Genomic DNA, 17,086 nt, shown 5'->3' on the forward strand with positions numbered 1-17,086 from the left:
GCGGGGCGTTAGGATTGGGATCGGTGCGTTAGGATTGGGATCGGTGCGTTACCGAGATTAGGATCGAGCAGCTCCTGGTTTCGCTCGGGAGGCAGCAGTGAGGGGGATGCCAGCCACCGCGCCGAGCCCAAATTCGCTCCCGCAGGGCTCTGAGCGGCGGGGAAGAGGCTTCGCAGTTATTTGTCCCTTGGGAAAGGGGGAATAAAAGGAAATAAAAAAAAAAAGAAAGACACCACGCTCATGCTGCCCTTGCTAGAAGGCAGCGGGTCCTGCTTTTTCTCCTGATATCGCTGCATGGGAGGCAGAGCAGCCCATCCCCAGCCAGCCGTGCCCCATCCGAAGCTCACCGTGTCCCCACAGGCAGGGAGGGGACATGGGGACCCCCCCAGCCCCCGATCCCCCATGAGCTGCAGGGAATGGGGCTTCTGCATCCCCCGTGAGCAGGAGGCGCTCGCCGGTGACCCAGTGCCTGCGGGAAGGAAGCGAGTGCCGGGACTGAGCACGGGTCAGGTGAAGCCACCGAATTAGTCCTTGGTGGGTTTTTGAACAAAACAAAACAAAAAGAAATCTTTCAGTTTCAACCTCCCAAAACAAAGTACCTCGGTTCGTTACATCCAGAAGCGACGTGCTTCACAAACGTACCAGCGTTCAAAGAACACTAACACGCTCCCCCCTCAAAACACACCCTTTTGATAAAAAAAAAACAACCATTTTTAACCATCCTACAGCTGAGCCCTTCAAGCGGCACCCAGCCCGAGGAGGGGACAAGGACCTCGTGTGCCCCCGTGGCACAGAGCGCACCCGGCTGGGGAAGCCCAAACCACGGCAGAGCTCGGTGGGCTCGCGCCCCGTCCCACCACGCAGGATCTCCACTCCGGCACGTTGGACACACGGACGCGGGCATGGAGCGGGGGGCTCAGCGCCAGCCAGCCCCACACGACCCTCAGCCGGAAAAGAGATTTAAAAGCCGGGGTCCAGAGGCCGTGAGCTCTGCCCCAGGAGGACGAGCCGGGGCCGTGCCAGGCATCCTGCGGAGCAGCACCTCCGTACAGCCAAACCCGCTCCCGGTGCGCTGCTCTCCGGCTCCGCACGCAGCCGCCGCGCGGGGAAGAGGCAGGTTGGAGCACCACAGAGATCACAGGCCTCCCAGTTACACCGGTATTTTCCTATTCAGAGCCCTGAACGCCACGCAGTAGCATCCTCCCCGCTTTCTCCATCCCTGCTCTTCAATCAGTGCGCAGCTCTCGAGCCGTAGCCTCGTTTCTTGCCTCTGATCAGAGGAGCAGCCTGGCACAGACCCCGCTGCAGCCTTTCATCCTCCCAGCCTTCGTGGTGCTTTTATTTTATAAGGGAAAGTCAAGTAACCGGCTTCCCTCCTCCTTCCCCCCGGGGACACCCGTTCCTCCCTGCCCGCCACCCCAGCCTTCCCCAGCCCCGGTGCCCGCGGGCCCCGTGCGGTGACCCCGCGGCACGTCCCGTCGCCTCCCTCCCCTTTGGGGGCCTGGCCCCGACCAGGCTTCCCTTCAAAGACCACAATGGGCGCGGAGGGGAAGGAGAGCTTTGCAGGACTGAGAGTTTTAAGGTTAAAAACCCAGCGTTTCAGGCCCTGGAGCGTTCATTTTCTGGATCAGGACAAACTCCACGACCTCTTTCTAGCCCTAAGGGAGCAGAACGAGAGCCCAGCACGGGTTCCCCCATCCCCGCTCCAGACCGAGGCAGAGACATCCCCAAAGCAGAGGATGCTTTGAGCTGGAACAGGGTAGAAGAGCCTGACAAATCATCTTGACAGGACCTGGCATCCTCGCTGACACCCAGCACATCAACCTTCGCCCTGCCTCGGCCGTCACGGTCACGCAACCTGCCCGGAGGGATGGAGAGCAGTGTCCCAGTGGCACCGGGATGCGACAAGCCCCAGGGACACGGCCAGCCCTGGGGACACCAGCTGCCCTTCCCGGGGCAGCGAGAGGGCTCTGGGTGCAGCAGCAGCTCCAGCACCCACCGCCAACACCCGCAGCACCCATCCTGCCCGCAGGGACCACCACAGAGGGCAGAGGGACATCAGGGAGCAGGCAGACGAGGAGATGGATATCCACACAGCCAGCCTCACCCGGGGAGAGGTAAAAACGAGATGAGAGCACAGAAGCCCTCGAGAGCCCCTCCGTCGGCTGCCAAAGGCAGCGGGCAGGGCAGGCTCCTGACAGCCACGTGGCTGAGCACTGTCACTCCTCCCCGAGCAGCTGGTGGCAGCAAGGACTTTCCGAGGATGCGATTATAGGTTTGTGGCACCAGGGCACGATTCCTAGGAGATTACAGTGCAGGAAGAGTCACTTTTTTCACTTTTCTGGCCCACCACGATAAGCAAAATAAAAGTGCAACATATAAAAAAGCAAAGGGCTCGGGCTGCAGAGAGCCAAACCCACGAGCAAGACCACTCTGGTTAATCTGGTTAAAGGCCACTTTTTCCTTTCTTTTTCTAAATAAACTCCCCCAGTTGTGGGTCAGCGACCCGGAAAACAACTAGCTGCTCACAGCCCGCAGCCCTGCAGCATCGTTCCCAAGGCTCCCAGCATTTCGATTTCCCCGTTGGAAGCAGGTGAGGAAGCAGAGAGGAGGAAAACGCCAGCCCCTGGGGCTGTGCCCAGCGCTCGGCCCTGCACGCAGCAGGGCTTGCAGGTGCCCAGGGGAGGCTTTGACGACAACGCTCCTCTCGCAGGGATGAGAGCGAACGCGCTCGTAGCCACGGAGGACAAGACGCATTTCCAGCCATTGCTGGAGGGAGCGGGGTGGAGGGGATTTTACCCAAACCAACCGAAAATGTTCAGGTGTCGACACCTGCTTCAAAACAACACCGCCAGGGAGAGGTGGGGGTTTGAAAAAAAGTCTATAAATCAGCTGTCGTAAATTGCATTATCCACGGAAGGCAATGAGAGCACCCGGACTTGCAGCTAATATTCCTCCCCACAGCAGAACGCTTCACAAAGTTTCGAGATTTCCTAAGATGCTCAAATAAACGCAGCCTTGGATTGCTTGGCTGGTGTGAGAGAGATTCGGGGGGGAACTGCAGGGAGCATTCATGACTGGGAAGAGAAATCTTGCCTTTTTTCCCCTCCCGGGGGACATTTTAGGAAAGAAGGCAGACCGTTTATCAGATGAATTATTGCCGAAGCTTAAGTAAAACAATATCCGTGGCTCCCGCAGACCCTCACCCGGGCACACCGACCTCAGCCCCGACGGATTTACTCCCAGTTCACACGAACTGGGAGCTCTTGCTCAGCACACGCTGGCCCTCCGTGCCGTGTAACATGTCCTCCCTGCTACCGCACAGCCTCTCCCACTCCAGATGTGGGGTTTCTGCCCGCCCGTGCTCGGCTGGCTTTTGCGCAGGGAGCGCGGCCCCGGGAACGTCCCGCTCACCCGGGCACAGGCTGCTCGCAGGCACCATCCCCTGCTGGAAGCCACATCGCCTGCTTTTATTCCTCGTAGGGTTTTTTTTTGTTGTTTCTGCAGATAATACGCGGAGCTGGAGTTCGGGGACGGCAAACCACTTGCGCTGCGAGGAACCGTGTGCTGGTTGCGACTCAACTCCAAGGGAGGCTTTAAAGGCACCAAGACTGCAGCAAGAAGTGGCTTTTCTATTGTCTTTCCCCCCCCCCCCCCCCTTGTCTTTTGAGAGCTTAAACTTGACTAAAGCGGCTTGGACACGGAACCTGTGCAGAGCAGACGGGGAGCTGGGAGGAGACCAGGAGCTTCTGCGGGGTCACGGCTCACCCCGGGACCCGGCGGGGAGCAGCCCTCAGCCGACGGGCACCCCATGGGACCCCACTCCCTGGCCTTGCCTGGACCCCTCCAAGCCAGGAGCATCCCCTGGGCCGCAGCAGCCCGGGAGGGTTTGGGGACAGCGGGCCCTCCAGCCGGCCCCACACGCCGTGAATTATTTAGGGACCCCGCGGGCGAGCAGCAAACCAGCCCCCCTCCATCCCCCCTGCACCACCGCCTCCCCCCCCCCGGCTTCCTTAAAACCCTCAGGGAAGGGACCGGGTAGCCTAAAACGGGTGAGAAACGGGGTCAGGGAGGAAGGAGGGCTCTGCAAGGGGGGGGGAGGCTGGGGTTTGGGGTCCCTCGGCGTGCCGGGGAGAGAGGACGAGGAGCGGGAGGGCTCCCGCTGCCCCTGCCCCCGTTCCCCATCCCCGGCGGAGCCTGGGGGAGCCCGGGGAGGGGAGGGGGGGGGGCACGGCGGAGGGGACCCCCCAAACGGGACGGGGCGAGCCGAGCCCCCCGCAACAACCCAGAAAACTTCCCGAGAGGGCACCGGGGAGGGGGCGAGCCGGGTCCTTCCCCCCCACTCCAAAGCCCAGCCGGGGGGGGGGGAGGCAAAAAGGGGGTGCGGGCAAAAAAAGGGGGGGGGGGGGTGCTGGCTTACCTCGCCGCCGGCACCTGCAAAGGATACGGGTTACAGACCAGGCGGAGGCACCAGCTCCGCGGCCGGCTCTCCTGGCTCAGGTAGAAGAAGACGACGGGGGCCAGCGCCGGGTAGGGCAGCGCCTCCGCCTCCGAGTCGCCGCCGCTGCCCCCCCCCCCCGGCCCCGGCCCCCTGCCCCTGGCGACCCCCGGCCCCGGACAGGTCGTTGAGGCGGATGAAAGTCTTGGCTCTGCCCGGCTCCGGCTCCTCGTCGGCCGCTCGCTCTCCAGCCTCGTCCATCCTCCGGCCGCGACCCCCGGGGGGAGCCGGGGAAAGCCGGGGGGGGGGGGGGGTGGGGGGAAGCCTAAAGGGGGGAGCCCATGCCGGGGCCGGGGGGCTTCAGCGGCGGGGCTGCATGGCCGGGGGAGCCGGGGCCGGGCCCGGGCCGCCCCCCTCGCCCTGCCCTGCCGGCTGCGGGCTCCGTAGCTCCTCCTCGCCGTGCCTCCGGGGGGGCCCGAGCCGCGGGAGGGGAGGCGGCGAGCTTTGCCCCCCCCCCCAGCTTCCCCCCCCCCCCCCAACCCCTTCTCCCCTTCCAGTAGCCGGGGCCGGCCCCCGGGGGAGGCTCCCTAAGGGCTCCGGCGGCCCCCCCCGCGCCCCACCATCGGCCCCCGGGGGTGCAGCCGCCGAGGATGCTCGGGCGGGCGGCGAGCGGAGCGCTGGGCACCGCTGGAGCCCTCACTCCAACTTCAAGTCCCGGCTCCTCCTCCCCCCCGCGGCCAATGGGGGCCCCCCCCCGGCCCCTCCGAGCCCCCGCATTGGACGCCGAGGCCGTCAGTCAGGGCTGCACAGCTGGACGGGCAGCGCCCCCCCCCCCCCCCCCCCCGGCGCTGCTGGACGGGGCGCACACGGCGTGCTTGGGGGGGGGGGATGGGGCACGGGGAGCCCCCCCCGCCCCGTGGGAGGGCGACATCCCCGTGCTGGAGGCCGGGAGCCCCGAGGTGGAGGCCTGCAGACGCAGTGGGGCTGCTGGCAGCGGGAGGTGCCCCCCACCGGGTGCGAGCCGCGCACGGTTTGCAGCCCCTGGGGGGGCGAGGGGGGCGGGGGGGGGGGGTCACCGCCCTGCTGCTGCCGCGGCTCGGGCTCCCTGCGCTGCTCCAGGGGCTCCCTGCCGAGCATCCCCCCCCCCCGCTGCAAAAGCCTGAGCCTCCCTCCATCGGTCCCCCCCCCCCCCCCCCCGTTATCCCGCACCACCCATCACCGCCGGGATGGCCGCGGGGGGGGGGGGGGGCTGCCGGCGCTGTGCCCCCACCCGCACCGCCCCCACACCCAGCCCCGGTCCCCCCCCCCAGGCGGAGCAGGGACCCCCAGCTCCGGGGCAGAGCCACCCCCGACGGCCACGGCCCCCGGCCGCGGAACGGGGGGGTCCCGGCCCCGCCGCCCCCGCTCCCCCCGCGCGGAGCACGCTGCCGGAGCTCCCCCTGCCGGTGCGACGCCGGCCGCTGCGGGAGCCGGCCCCGACGGCGGGCACCGAGCCTCGAGCATCCCCCGGGGGAGCGGTGCCAAGAAGGGTGGGGGCGAGAAACCACCCCCCCCCCCCACCCCCCCCCACGCTGAAGACATCCGGAAAATTAAAACAGAGCTTCCCCGCCCTTCCCGCCGTCACCTCGCCCCACGTCCCGCCACCGCGAGCGTCCCCCCCCCACCCCCCGACCGCCCGCAAGAGCGATGGCAAGGTGCTCGTCTGACCCCAAATGCCTTCTGCTGGCCTAGGAGCGTGCTTGGTCTTGGATTCACAGCCCGGGCTGCCCGGCCCGAGACAAATCGCATTTGTTGGCAAAACATCAAGGGCAGCCGGGCTCTGCTGCAGAACCGCGAGACGGCGTTCGGGGAGGGGAGATGCAAACCCCACAGTGCAGCACCAGGATGGTCCCCAGCAAGCCCAGGGGGACACAACGTGGCAGCACAAGGCCTGCATGACACCAGCCAAGCAGAGAACCCATGGCACGGGCGTTAAGGAAGAGGATTCCCATCGATTTCCCGTGTTTCTGAGCTATTCACCCCTCCAGACACCGGTGTGCGCACCCACGGGGAGGGCGCAGCTCAGCCAGCTTTGGCCTCTCCCCACACCCACCACGGCATCCAGGACACACGGACACCGCAGAGCCCCCCAGCACAGGCTCATTGTGTAGGGGAGACATCAACTGCACCCCAGGACCCCTCCAGGTCACACAGAGGGATGTCCCAGTGCACCCTACACAAGCACAGGGGGTAACACGGGGCCACCCATGGGTCCCACTGCACCCTACACGAGCACAAGGGGTGACACGGGGCCACCCACGGGTCCCACCTCACCGTACCCATGTCCCTGCACTCCAAGGGGTGGGACAGCAGGGGGGAGCCCAGCGGGGGTCCTGCTGCCACCCCTCGCAGAGCACAGGGGGGAGCAGCAGCAGCAGCTCGGCGGCGGCGCACAGCGAGGGCCGCAGACACATTTGCATGTGCAAGGTGCAATGTGAGATCAAGCAATTTCCTCGCTACATATGTACAGCCCGGCCACAGCTGCTTTTGATCCGCTTCTCTTTGTGTCCTGATAATGTACAGAGAGCCTTTGTGTGTCGTTCTGTTTATTTAAATGGATTGGGAGCAAACATTTTTTTAAAAGCCGAAGCTTTGAGCCTCTAAGTGGGTTACCAGATTATATGCTGTCTCCATTTTAATTACATTTGGCTCATTTTGTTTATTGCGTACATTTTCAAGAATTATGCTCGTCGCGAGAGCTGGAAACATCTTGCTTTCGGAGGTACCTGCCCTATAAAGGGATCCAACACCACACACGAGACAGCATGCAAACTTTCCCGTCGCAAAGAGCGCTCTCCTTCCAACTAGGATGGAAAAAGAAGGGCTCCACGGAGCTGTACATCCTCGGAGCTTGAAAGGAAGCCTCTGAACATCAGGAGGATGAAGCCAGAGGGATTTTGGCATCCACGTGCTGCAGCAAATAGAGGTGCCGAAGGGCAGGGGTGCTCGCTGCTCTCCCCACACCCCGTCCCCATGGGTACAGGACAGTGCCCAGCCCAGGGCATCTCCCCCACGAGCCCTTCTCCCCGCCCCCGTTGTGAAGCAGGAATTCGCCCTCCACAAACCCACGAGGGGTTCGGCTTCGAGGCAGAAGTGGAGCGAGCGATCAGGGAGAGGGCACGCGGCTGCGGCCCAGAGCCCTGGTGAGAGGGCTGGAAAGCAGCAGCAGTAAGCGACCCCGGAGAGCAGAGATGTGCGCTGAGGGATTTGGGATGTAAATGAGAAGGAATTTCAATACAGCCTAAGAAACTAATGAGGTCACATTCGCCTCACACGCGCAGCCCTGGCCTCCTAATTAGACCAAAGATAGCACAGGGGAGAGGGATGGGGGTGAGGCAGGGACAGGGCGGGCGGCGGCAGGAGTTTTAGGGCTGGGTGGCTCTGGAGGGGCTGCAAATCACGCCACAACACCAGCCGTACCTCCAACAGCTTGGTAGCTAACACGATGCCCCCCAAATTACACAGGGCACCTGCTGGGACAGGAGCTGAGCACCCCGCTCTGCCCCCGATGCCCAAGGAGGGAAGGGAGGCGGCAGCCTCACCATCAGCCCGGCCCTCCCGCTGTGCTCCCGCTGCCATTTCCCTGCTTTTTCAGAAAAAAAAAAAAAACACTCTGCATTTCGCTGGTACTTCTAGGAAACGCGTCACGAGCATCAGCGGGGGAGCTGGAGGCGGGTGGGTGCTCACCCAAGACAACCGTGGTGCGGTGGGGGGACTTGGAGCCAGCCGCACGGGAGCTGCAGGGGAAGAGCCCCCCGCTGCAGCCCTTTGAGGAGGAGGAGGCGCGCTGAAGCCGGCCTCAACCGAGGGGCTCCAGCCCTGTGAGAACGGGTCGCCGTTTGTTTCGCTGCTGACACGCAGCTGCGGTAGCTGTGGGTGATGTTAATGTGACGGGATGATATTTCTATCGGCTCTGGGAGCTGCAGATTGAACCCATACAGGCAGCTGGCTCGGGGCCGGGCGATAAATCGCAACAAGGCGCAGAGCTCTTCTCACGCCTCGGGACCGGGGAGGAAACACACGTTTCGGCTCGGATGCCACGGGTTGGGGCAGGGCAGGCCTCCCACCAACTCACAGAGACGGGCGTTATTGAAGTGCTTTGATGGCAGCGAGCCGGGGCTGCCCCCAATCCCCTGTGCCAGCATCGACGCACCACACGCTGCGGGGCCATCCCATCAGTGTGTTAACCTCACAAGAAACACCACTTGCCGCATCTCAGCTGGTGTGACAACAGCATAGGGACAGCACAGAGCATCCTGCCCACCCCTCCTGCCCTTCACCCTTCCCACCGAGCCCATCCCCTCCCAGCCCTGGCTCTATCCATGGCAGCAGCCCTGTGGTGCTCCCATCCATCAGTGCCCATGCCCAGAGCCCCCAGCCTGAGGGTTTTAGCACATTCACTCCTCAGGACAGCGCCTAATGACCTGGGAGGAGCGAGAGCCCAGCCTCACGTTTGATACAGCCTGAGATAACGGCTTAACCCTGCATAACCCCATCCCGACAGCTGCTTTTTCCCAGAGCTTATATTGCTAATTCCCTTTTTCAATCACCACTCCCTCGCCCTCCTCCCTCCGCCCCGCAGCGGCAGCCATCCCTCCAGTGCCACAGCTGTGGCCTTCGCCCCGAGCATCCCACGGCCCCACCAGGCACCCAGGTGCCCAAATCCCAAATCCTGCGTTCCCAAATCCCAGCCCCGGGCACCAGCAGCCACCCCGGAGGTCTCCATTTCATTTAGCAATTGCTTCTCCCGGCTGCTAGAGGCTACAGGCAGGGCTCCATCTTTTATTTTTTTTTCTTTTAATGAATATCTTTATTGTCTCTCTCTATCTTTATTAACCGAATAGCCAGACAAGTACTTGGAGGGGAAATATACTATGGCACGAAGCACAACCGCTGCGCAGGGGGGATGGAAGCCACCTGCACGATACATTCGGTGTGCAGAGCAGAATTAATAATTCCAGCTGGGGACCACTTATTTTTGGCTGATGACCAGCACTTTCCCGCATGATCAATGTTTGCACCTCGACTGTTTGGTGCACCATCAATCCATGCCTGAGCAGGGCTGAGGTTTGGCAACTGCTACACCTGCAAGCACGGGGCCGCGGCACCGACACAGCTGAGAGCCTGGGCACAGCGAGAGCCGAGCTCTGTCCGGCTTCCAGCACTGGGATGCAGATGGGACCACAATATAACTTAGAGTGGAACCCAGCTTTCCAGTCCACCCCCCTTCCCTTATCCTTAAAAAGCCTCATTTTCCTTAACAACTGCCATTACATCCAGGAAACACCAGGAAGGGAGGGGATCGTTCTCTAAAGGCTCCCTGGGGAGGTGGGGTGGGCATTTTAGTGGCCAGATCTCATCTCTGGTCCTCAAAAAGATCAGAGGGCCATCAGCCCCACAGAGACAGCCCCCTCATATGGGATTCAGGGACTAATCCTCACACCCAGGACAGTCTTTGGGGCTGAGAGCCCGAACACCAGAACACAACGGGGTCCATTGGAAAGGTCGCTCAGACCCAGGAGGGTTATTCCTGCTGCTCCACCGAGACCACGTGCTTTTCTCCCAGGGACCCCACTGCAGAGCCTGGGCGGGAGCTGAGCACGCCTAGCACCATGCTGGATGCTGGCCCTATTGAATATTTTCCAGCATTCACTGTGAACTCAGTCGGGGCTGTCCCCGTCGCTGTGCCCTGCTGAGAAGCCCCGGTGCTGCGCACCGGCAGCCGCGGCGCTCCAGACTGTCCCCACATCGCTCCGAAGTGTTAGTGCACAAACAAAGCACGGCTTTCAAGGAAGAAGCAGTCTTCAGAAAGGGGGGAAAAAAAAAACCTTGGCTGAAATCCAGCCTTCTGCTGTGCCACTTGCCAGAGACAGCTCCCCGCATGGTGCGCGCATCAATCCTTTGCGGAGGGCTTGCCCTGCACCCCGCAGCACCGTGCCACCACTGAGCCCTGTGCACGACGAGGTCCGGCCCTGCCACGTGTGCGTCACTGCTGCTGCAGAGATCTGGCTCTGTTAGGCCAGATTTTAGGCAAAAAACCTCTATCAGCCACATTCAGGCAGGCTGCGGCGTGGTGCCCATCGGGACACCCAAACTGGCCCCACCGGGCACGCACGGGATGGTGACCCCAGCAGATGTGGGTTTGCAGCTTCAGTATCACACCCCTGAACCTTCCCCAACCACCCCAAGCCCTCATTTCTCGCCTTTTCCTCCCAGGATCTTTGTCAGCCATCAAGAGCCGCCGTTCCCAGTGCCTCCTCTCCCCACCCCCTCGCGTTGCTCTCGCCTTTCATCTGGTTCCCATGCAGCGCGGGTGCTGGGAGCCAGCAGCACGCCAGCACCGCTTCTATCAGCAGCTCCCACTGTAATTGAATCTTCAAATCTTGTCTGACAGGAGGAGACAAGAGGGAAACGAGGAGCTTGCTGCCGAGCCCCACGGCCCCGAGCGCTGCGGTGCCCGTTAGCAGCGATCCCGAGCACACCGGCCTCAGGCCCCAGCAGCGCTGGAAGCGCTTCCAAGATCTCCCTGAACTCCAAAGGCAGCGCCACGGCTCAGGGTAACCCTGGAGAGGTAGGGAATAAAGCGCAGAAATGCCAACGCGAGCTGTGAGGTACCGGGAGGATGCAGCACAGCAGCAGGGGACGGGCTGCAGGGCTCAGACCTCAGCTCAGGAGGGACCAGGGCACAAAGGCCTTGCTCAGCACATGTGGGTTCGCAGGGAAAGAGGAACCTTGCGAACAGCACACCCACAGCCACCTACAGCCCTCCCTGACAGCTCCAGAAAAGCACCCCCAGCTCCCCCTGCAGAAAAACCACAGCAGCCAGGGACACTCGGCAGCGCTCCCACCTCCACGTCCCAGACGCAAGCAAACCAAGAGCCCCCCTCCCCAGGACAGCCCTCACCCCCAGCTCTTACCTGCACGTTTAGGAGCCTCAAGCAGAGCATTTCTCCCCCCCAGCACTGCCACAAATCCTGTAGGGCTGGCAGCCGGGGGGACAAGAGCCCACGGCACTGATGGGCACCAGCTGGGCCAGCACTAATTGAGAATAGGTGGATGGCCTGGAGGTGGGGCTGCCCTGCAGGTCCCGCTCTTTATGTCCCCCTCACAAGGGCTGTGCTGTTGTTGGGGCGAGGGGGCCACATCCCAGCCCCGCAGCATGGCCCAGAGCCAGGTGACAGGTCCGGGAGGGTGCTGCACCCGTCCCGGCCCTTCCCTTGTCCCAAAACTGCGGCTTCTCCCGCTGCAAATGACCCAAACGACTTTAAAATAAATGAATATTAAATGAACGTAAATGAGCATGACTGTTTCATGCTCTGCTGAGGAGACACGAACAGCAGGAGGATGGGGAAATGCAGGCCTGGGGGGGCTGGGAGGAAAAGGTTCGGGGCAGGAGGGAAGGAGACCCCCCCCAAGCTGGTGGCAGGCAGCTGCCCACGGGATCCCGATTTCCAACCACAACGCTCCCTCAGGGCCAGCAGGAGCCCAGGTTTTGGGTGCCAAGAGCCAGGGTCCTTGCTCTGCACTCAGCTTGGTCCCCACCAGGTGCCACCAGGGTCAACGACACTCACAAATTAGGGACACCCCCAGCGCCGCCGGGCTTTCTGCACCCCCGTTTTGCTCCTTAGCCCCCTCAATGCCCACGTTCCAGCTTGCCCGCACCACCCCTTGATGCGGAAGGGGCTTTTTATTTTTTTTCCCATTCCCTTTTTTTTTTTCTTTAAGACCTCTGCTGGGAAATCTTTGTAATTAATGGCCCTTTAAAGTAAAATATAATTAAGAATAATGTGGAGCACGCCGAACTCTGCCAGCAGCTCGCGATGCAGGCGGCTGCTGGGGAGCGGGCAGCCGAGCGGCTCCGGGTGCCGCACGCAGCTGCCTCGCCCTGCCCTCATTTAACACTAAAACAATCTCCGATACACCGAAAACGCCAGATTTCTCCGTCGCATCCGTGGGGACACTGAGGCAGTTTTTGGCCTCGCAGTCCCACGGGTGCAGCAGGACGGGATGCTGGACCCCAAGCGCTGGGACGAGGCGCGACCCCAAAGCACCCGGCTGCTCGCGGGGCTGCGACGGCACAGTTGGTGCCTTCTTGGGTAGAAAAGCGTTATTCCCACACACTTCTCGAAAGCCAGCGAGGGAGAACCTGCTTGCTGAGCTTCCAACAAAACCTGAGCTCCCCAGTCACCCTTTTGCAGGGAGAGGAGCGCCGCAGAAGCGTGCAAATGAGGAATGGCTCATTTAAATTTAATGCTGATGAGGAGATCTTCCTCCTCTTTCCAGCAGAGAGCAGATGTTCTCGCTTCACACAGGCAAGGCGCCTCTAAATCACTTCCCCAGCACCGAGGTGGCTGGTGATGTCATTGTTTATAGGTTGTTGGTTATTATTTTACAGACAAACCTGACATTTTCCCTTTTAAAGATACATTGGGGTGGATTCTGGGTTTCTGCCACTGCAAATATCCTGGCAGTCCTGTCGTCAGCCTTCTCTTCCAAGAGGCAGGCTGCTTTCCGTACAGCACATAATTAAAACAGCACTTTGAATTTTCAGCAGCTTGCAACATCTCCGTGATATACGGGAACGCAGGCGGCGCGGCGCTGCCGAGCCCAGCCCCGGAGCCGTGCGCGGGCAAGGCGTGCGCATGTGGACGCCGTGACGGGTGTGTGCCCGTGTAAAAGTGCAAACACGTCCACGTGTGAGTGCAAAAAGGTGCAAGTGTGCAGGATGCAGGAGGGGACGGATGGGAGAGGTGGCCCCAGTGCTGGCAGCTCAGTGCCTGGGTGCTTTGAGCCAACCCAGCCCCGTTCAGGTGAATGGCACGGCACGGCCATGCCTGGCCTCTGACATGGGTCGTAATTAACTTAATGAGGCCCCCTCAACACAGGCTGATCTCCTGTGGGGTTTTAGCCAGGCTGGTGGCACTGTGGGCTGCAGGGGTCATGGCTCAAATGGGGTAAAAAAGCAGGAATTTGGCACTGCCCAGCCCTTGTGGGCGCACGCAGCCAGGTGTGGGGAGCGCAGGGATGCTGGAAGGGGGGCGCAGCCCTGCAGAGCCCCCGAGGAGCCCGGTGCTGGCCCCATGATGCTGCTCTTGCTCCACACACAGGTGCCAGTGTAGCTTTTCTTTCCCTTTCCACCCTTTTCTTGGGAAATGAATGTATTTGGGAACATCTGTGGAAGGCAGAGAACCATGGCTGGGGGTGCAGCCGGGGCTCTGGGAACCCAACCCCACCAAAAAAGCTCCAGTGGAGCCCCCCTGGGTTATTCCCATGAGCAAACAGGGTCGGAGCGTGAACACTTCAACTTTTGCAGCTGCCAGAGATGGGCGCCTTGCCCAGCACCATCCCACCGGCTCTTACTGGTGTGACTGGGACAGATCCCGCCTGCCGCAACGCAGCAGCAAGCGCTCAGTGCTCGGAGGCACGAAGGAGCCAGGGACGAGAGGGAGGAAGGTGCCGCACCACTAACCAACCGAGGGGAGCTAATGACACCAAATTGGCTTGGTGTTGTTGGGTTTGATTACTTTTTCTACTGAGGTCTGGCTTCTATCTGTCATTAATGTTATATTGCATAACCGGGGATAAATCTGAATGAAGTTAATACCCACGGAGCATGGTGCCGAATATTCATGTACTGGGAACCAGAATGAGGCAAATGTGAATCTTTATTACCAGTGGAGGTTGTTAAATATTTATATTTTCTGTTTGAGACACGCTGTGACACATGAAACTCAATTATAATATAACTAAAAACCATGCTAAATTATAGATAAACAGCAACAAATGAAGGGGAGAAGTCTGAACTTCACCATGCACAGCCCTGGGGGAAAAAAATAACAAACTTGGCAGAAGAGCAATGCCCCAGCGAAGCTGTGGTGACAGTGAGAGGTGGCACAGGGTGGCCCTGGGGCAGGGAAGCTCCTGGCTTGGGGGTGCAGGATGGGTCCTGGTTCCCCCCCCCCGTGCTGCTGTGTGATATATGGCCTGGGGGATATATCCTGACCTTCTGCCGGTCCCGACGCCCCACCAGATGAAAACCACGCACAGTGGACATGAGGTGCCACAAGTGTGGGCACGATGCTGCCGACACGTCCATGCAGCACCGAGCAGGACTGTCATTAGCGGGTGCTGAAGGGCAGGTAGGGACAGACGGACTGGGACAGACGGACAGACGGGGAGGGGGCAGCAGCCCCCACCTCTCCGCTTGGCTCCCCACCTGCCGGCTCCCCGCTCCGCACCGGCCTCCCCAGCCCCACTCGCCCTCCCCGGGGGCACATTGCCAGCCCTTTTCCCCCCACTTCTGTCCCCCCCGGTTGTCCCCCCCGCCACCGGGGTGCCCTGCCCTGCGCCCCTCCTGCCCGGCCCCCGCCTGCCTTGCCAGCGCCGGCCGAAGGGAGCTGCATGCAGGAATGGCCTCATTTTGCCAACAGATGAAAAACATGCCATTTATTGAAGAAAACAGCAAGAGAGGAGGAAAAAAAAAAAAAAGAAAAAAAAAACAACAGAGGAATTTAAATTAAATTTAAATTACAACTTTGCCAAGGCTCGTGACCAGAATCCCTTAATCCCGTTTCTAATTCTGCTCCCTCGGAGCCAGCAGCCCCACGGACCCCAGGCCCACGGGGATCCGATCCCACAGCCCACGGCCCTGGTGCAGGATCCAACCCAGAGCAGGATCCGACCCGCAGCATCAGCGACCGGGGTTTTAATTCCCCAGGGCCAGGACTGCCGCCTGCTCTTGGAGCAGGGACTGAGCGCCCGGCCGCGGCGGCTGCGAGCAGGCTGATTATTAGCGGTAATAATGCTAATCATGGCAGCGTTTCCCGGCGTGGTGGCTGGTGGCGGAGGCTGATTACCCAGCCCTGGCGACCAGCAGCGGGCTGATGGCTGCTGAAGAAGCCCCCGCTGGGAACGCGCTGATCCCTGGCGGGGGCTGGATCAGATGGATCCTGCTCGGGGGGAGGACAGAAACAGCCGTGGCCCCAGCCCGGCTCGTGCCGAGCCCTTCCACAGTGGGGTCAGGCATGAAGCCTGGCACCGGGGGCTTGAGTAGGGCTGCGATTCCCCTCCTGCTCCCTCTCCATCGCGTGCAGCTGGCAGGCAGCGCGCAGGGAAGGGCAGGACCTGGGACGTGTCGGGTGATGCGGCGTGAGTGATGCTGGCGCACCGGGGCGGGCTGGAGAGCGGCCGGAGGCAACCCGCAAGGCTGGAGACCTTCCTGGAGACCTTCCCCTGCAAGAGCTCGGCTCCTGGAGCAGCCTCCCCGCAGGCTGCCGGCCGCCCTGCCCCGCAGGACTGATCCTGCCCCCAGGCACGGGGCTGGTGCCCGGCTGCCGGGCCGCATCCAGCCCCCGCGGCACGGCTCTCCGTCGGCACGCGGGCTGGGATCTCGCAGCGCGGCCAGGACGCCGTCCAGCGCTTTTGTCTTTGTGTACTCCTTCTAAATTAGATTTTGCTCTTTGCTCTGTTGTCCCTGCCAACCCCTTCGGAGCTTGGAAATAGCTTTGTCCCCTTCTTCTCCCCCTCTAATTTCCATTCGCTCGCCCAAACACGGATTCCCTTCCGTGCCCGTTTTCCTCTTGGGGTGGGAGGTAACGGGTCTGTGGTCGTGCACGGACAGCTCTGCACCAGCCTGGCCACAGGAATTTGAGATTTAAGGCTTGTGGTGGCAAAAAAGAGCCACAGAGTGGCACAGAAAGTCTGGCAGCATCCCAAGCGTGAGGGCATCGCACGGGGTAGCAGGATCTGGCCCCAGGGCAGGACCCAAGAGCTGCCAACGTGTCCCCAGAGGAGCGGGACCCTCCGCCCCGTCACCCCCGTGCTGACATCAGTGCCGCCGCTACCAGCACCCTGGATCTATCCAGGGCCCCGTGCCTAATTTGGGATGCGGTGGACATTTTTAATCTGCTGCTATAAATATTCATGGGCTGTCAGCTATGAAAAAGGACCCTGCCTCCTGCCGCGCTGCCCTGCCGGAGGGGACCAAAAGGGAGAGGGACCGAGCCCCGGCCGGCCACCACGGGAGCTCCCCAGGCTGGCTGCCTTTTCCCAGTTTTATATACCCCGGTAGGGGACGGCTGCAGGGGACCACACGGCTCCGAGCGGTTTCCTCGTGGCCGTGACGTCCCCGGAAAGCGCGGGGGCGAGCGCTGGCACGCGCGGGGGCCGGCTGTCAAAGCCTCGAGTCCCGCGGAGCCGCAGCTCGCGCCTGTCACAGCAGCCCGCAGGCTGCTCAGCTGCAAAAACCCAACGAGGGGCTCGTGCTGCATCCCGCTCCTGCTGTGCACGGCCCCGGGGACCGCTTGCTGCCAGCTCCCGCATCTCCACCTCGCCGCAGCCCCCGGGGAGCCCCCGCCGGGCTGCGCAGCCTGCCTCGAGCTGTGCGGAGAGCCGGGCGAGTCCTCGTCGTGTGTGTGCTTCGCCCCAACGCACCGACCCGGCCCGGCCTCTGGCACAAACCAAATTAGCTGCCTTTAATCTGGAGATAATCGCAGCGAGCCCGTCCCAGATTCGCGGGTGGTGGGGATGGAGCAGGCTGGGGAAACCAAACCCCATGTCCCGCAGCAGGCTCCGTCCCGCTGTATTCCCGGAGCCCCCCTCCCCGGCACG

General features: G+C 61.9%; 1 protein-coding gene across 1 annotated transcript in view; it reads right to left on the minus strand.

Moving 5' to 3' along the window:
* CACNA1G (calcium voltage-gated channel subunit alpha1 G) overlaps positions 1 to 4,788 on the minus strand; it is a 133,366-nt gene extending 128,578 nt beyond the window's left edge. Inside the window, 2 exon segments of the mRNA XM_080560363.1 lie at positions 4,448 to 4,584; positions 4,586 to 4,788. Of these exon segments, the coding sequence (XP_080416489.1) occupies positions 4,448 to 4,584; positions 4,586 to 4,699 (251 nt within the window). The 5' untranslated portion in view covers positions 4,700 to 4,788.
* Between the last annotated feature and the right edge of the window lie 12,298 nt (positions 4,789 to 17,086).

This window comes from Anser brachyrhynchus, assembly GCF_964034855.1.
Source record: "Anser brachyrhynchus genome assembly, chromosome: 18".
In the NCBI taxonomy this organism is placed as follows: Eukaryota; Metazoa; Chordata; class Aves; order Anseriformes; family Anatidae; genus Anser; species Anser brachyrhynchus.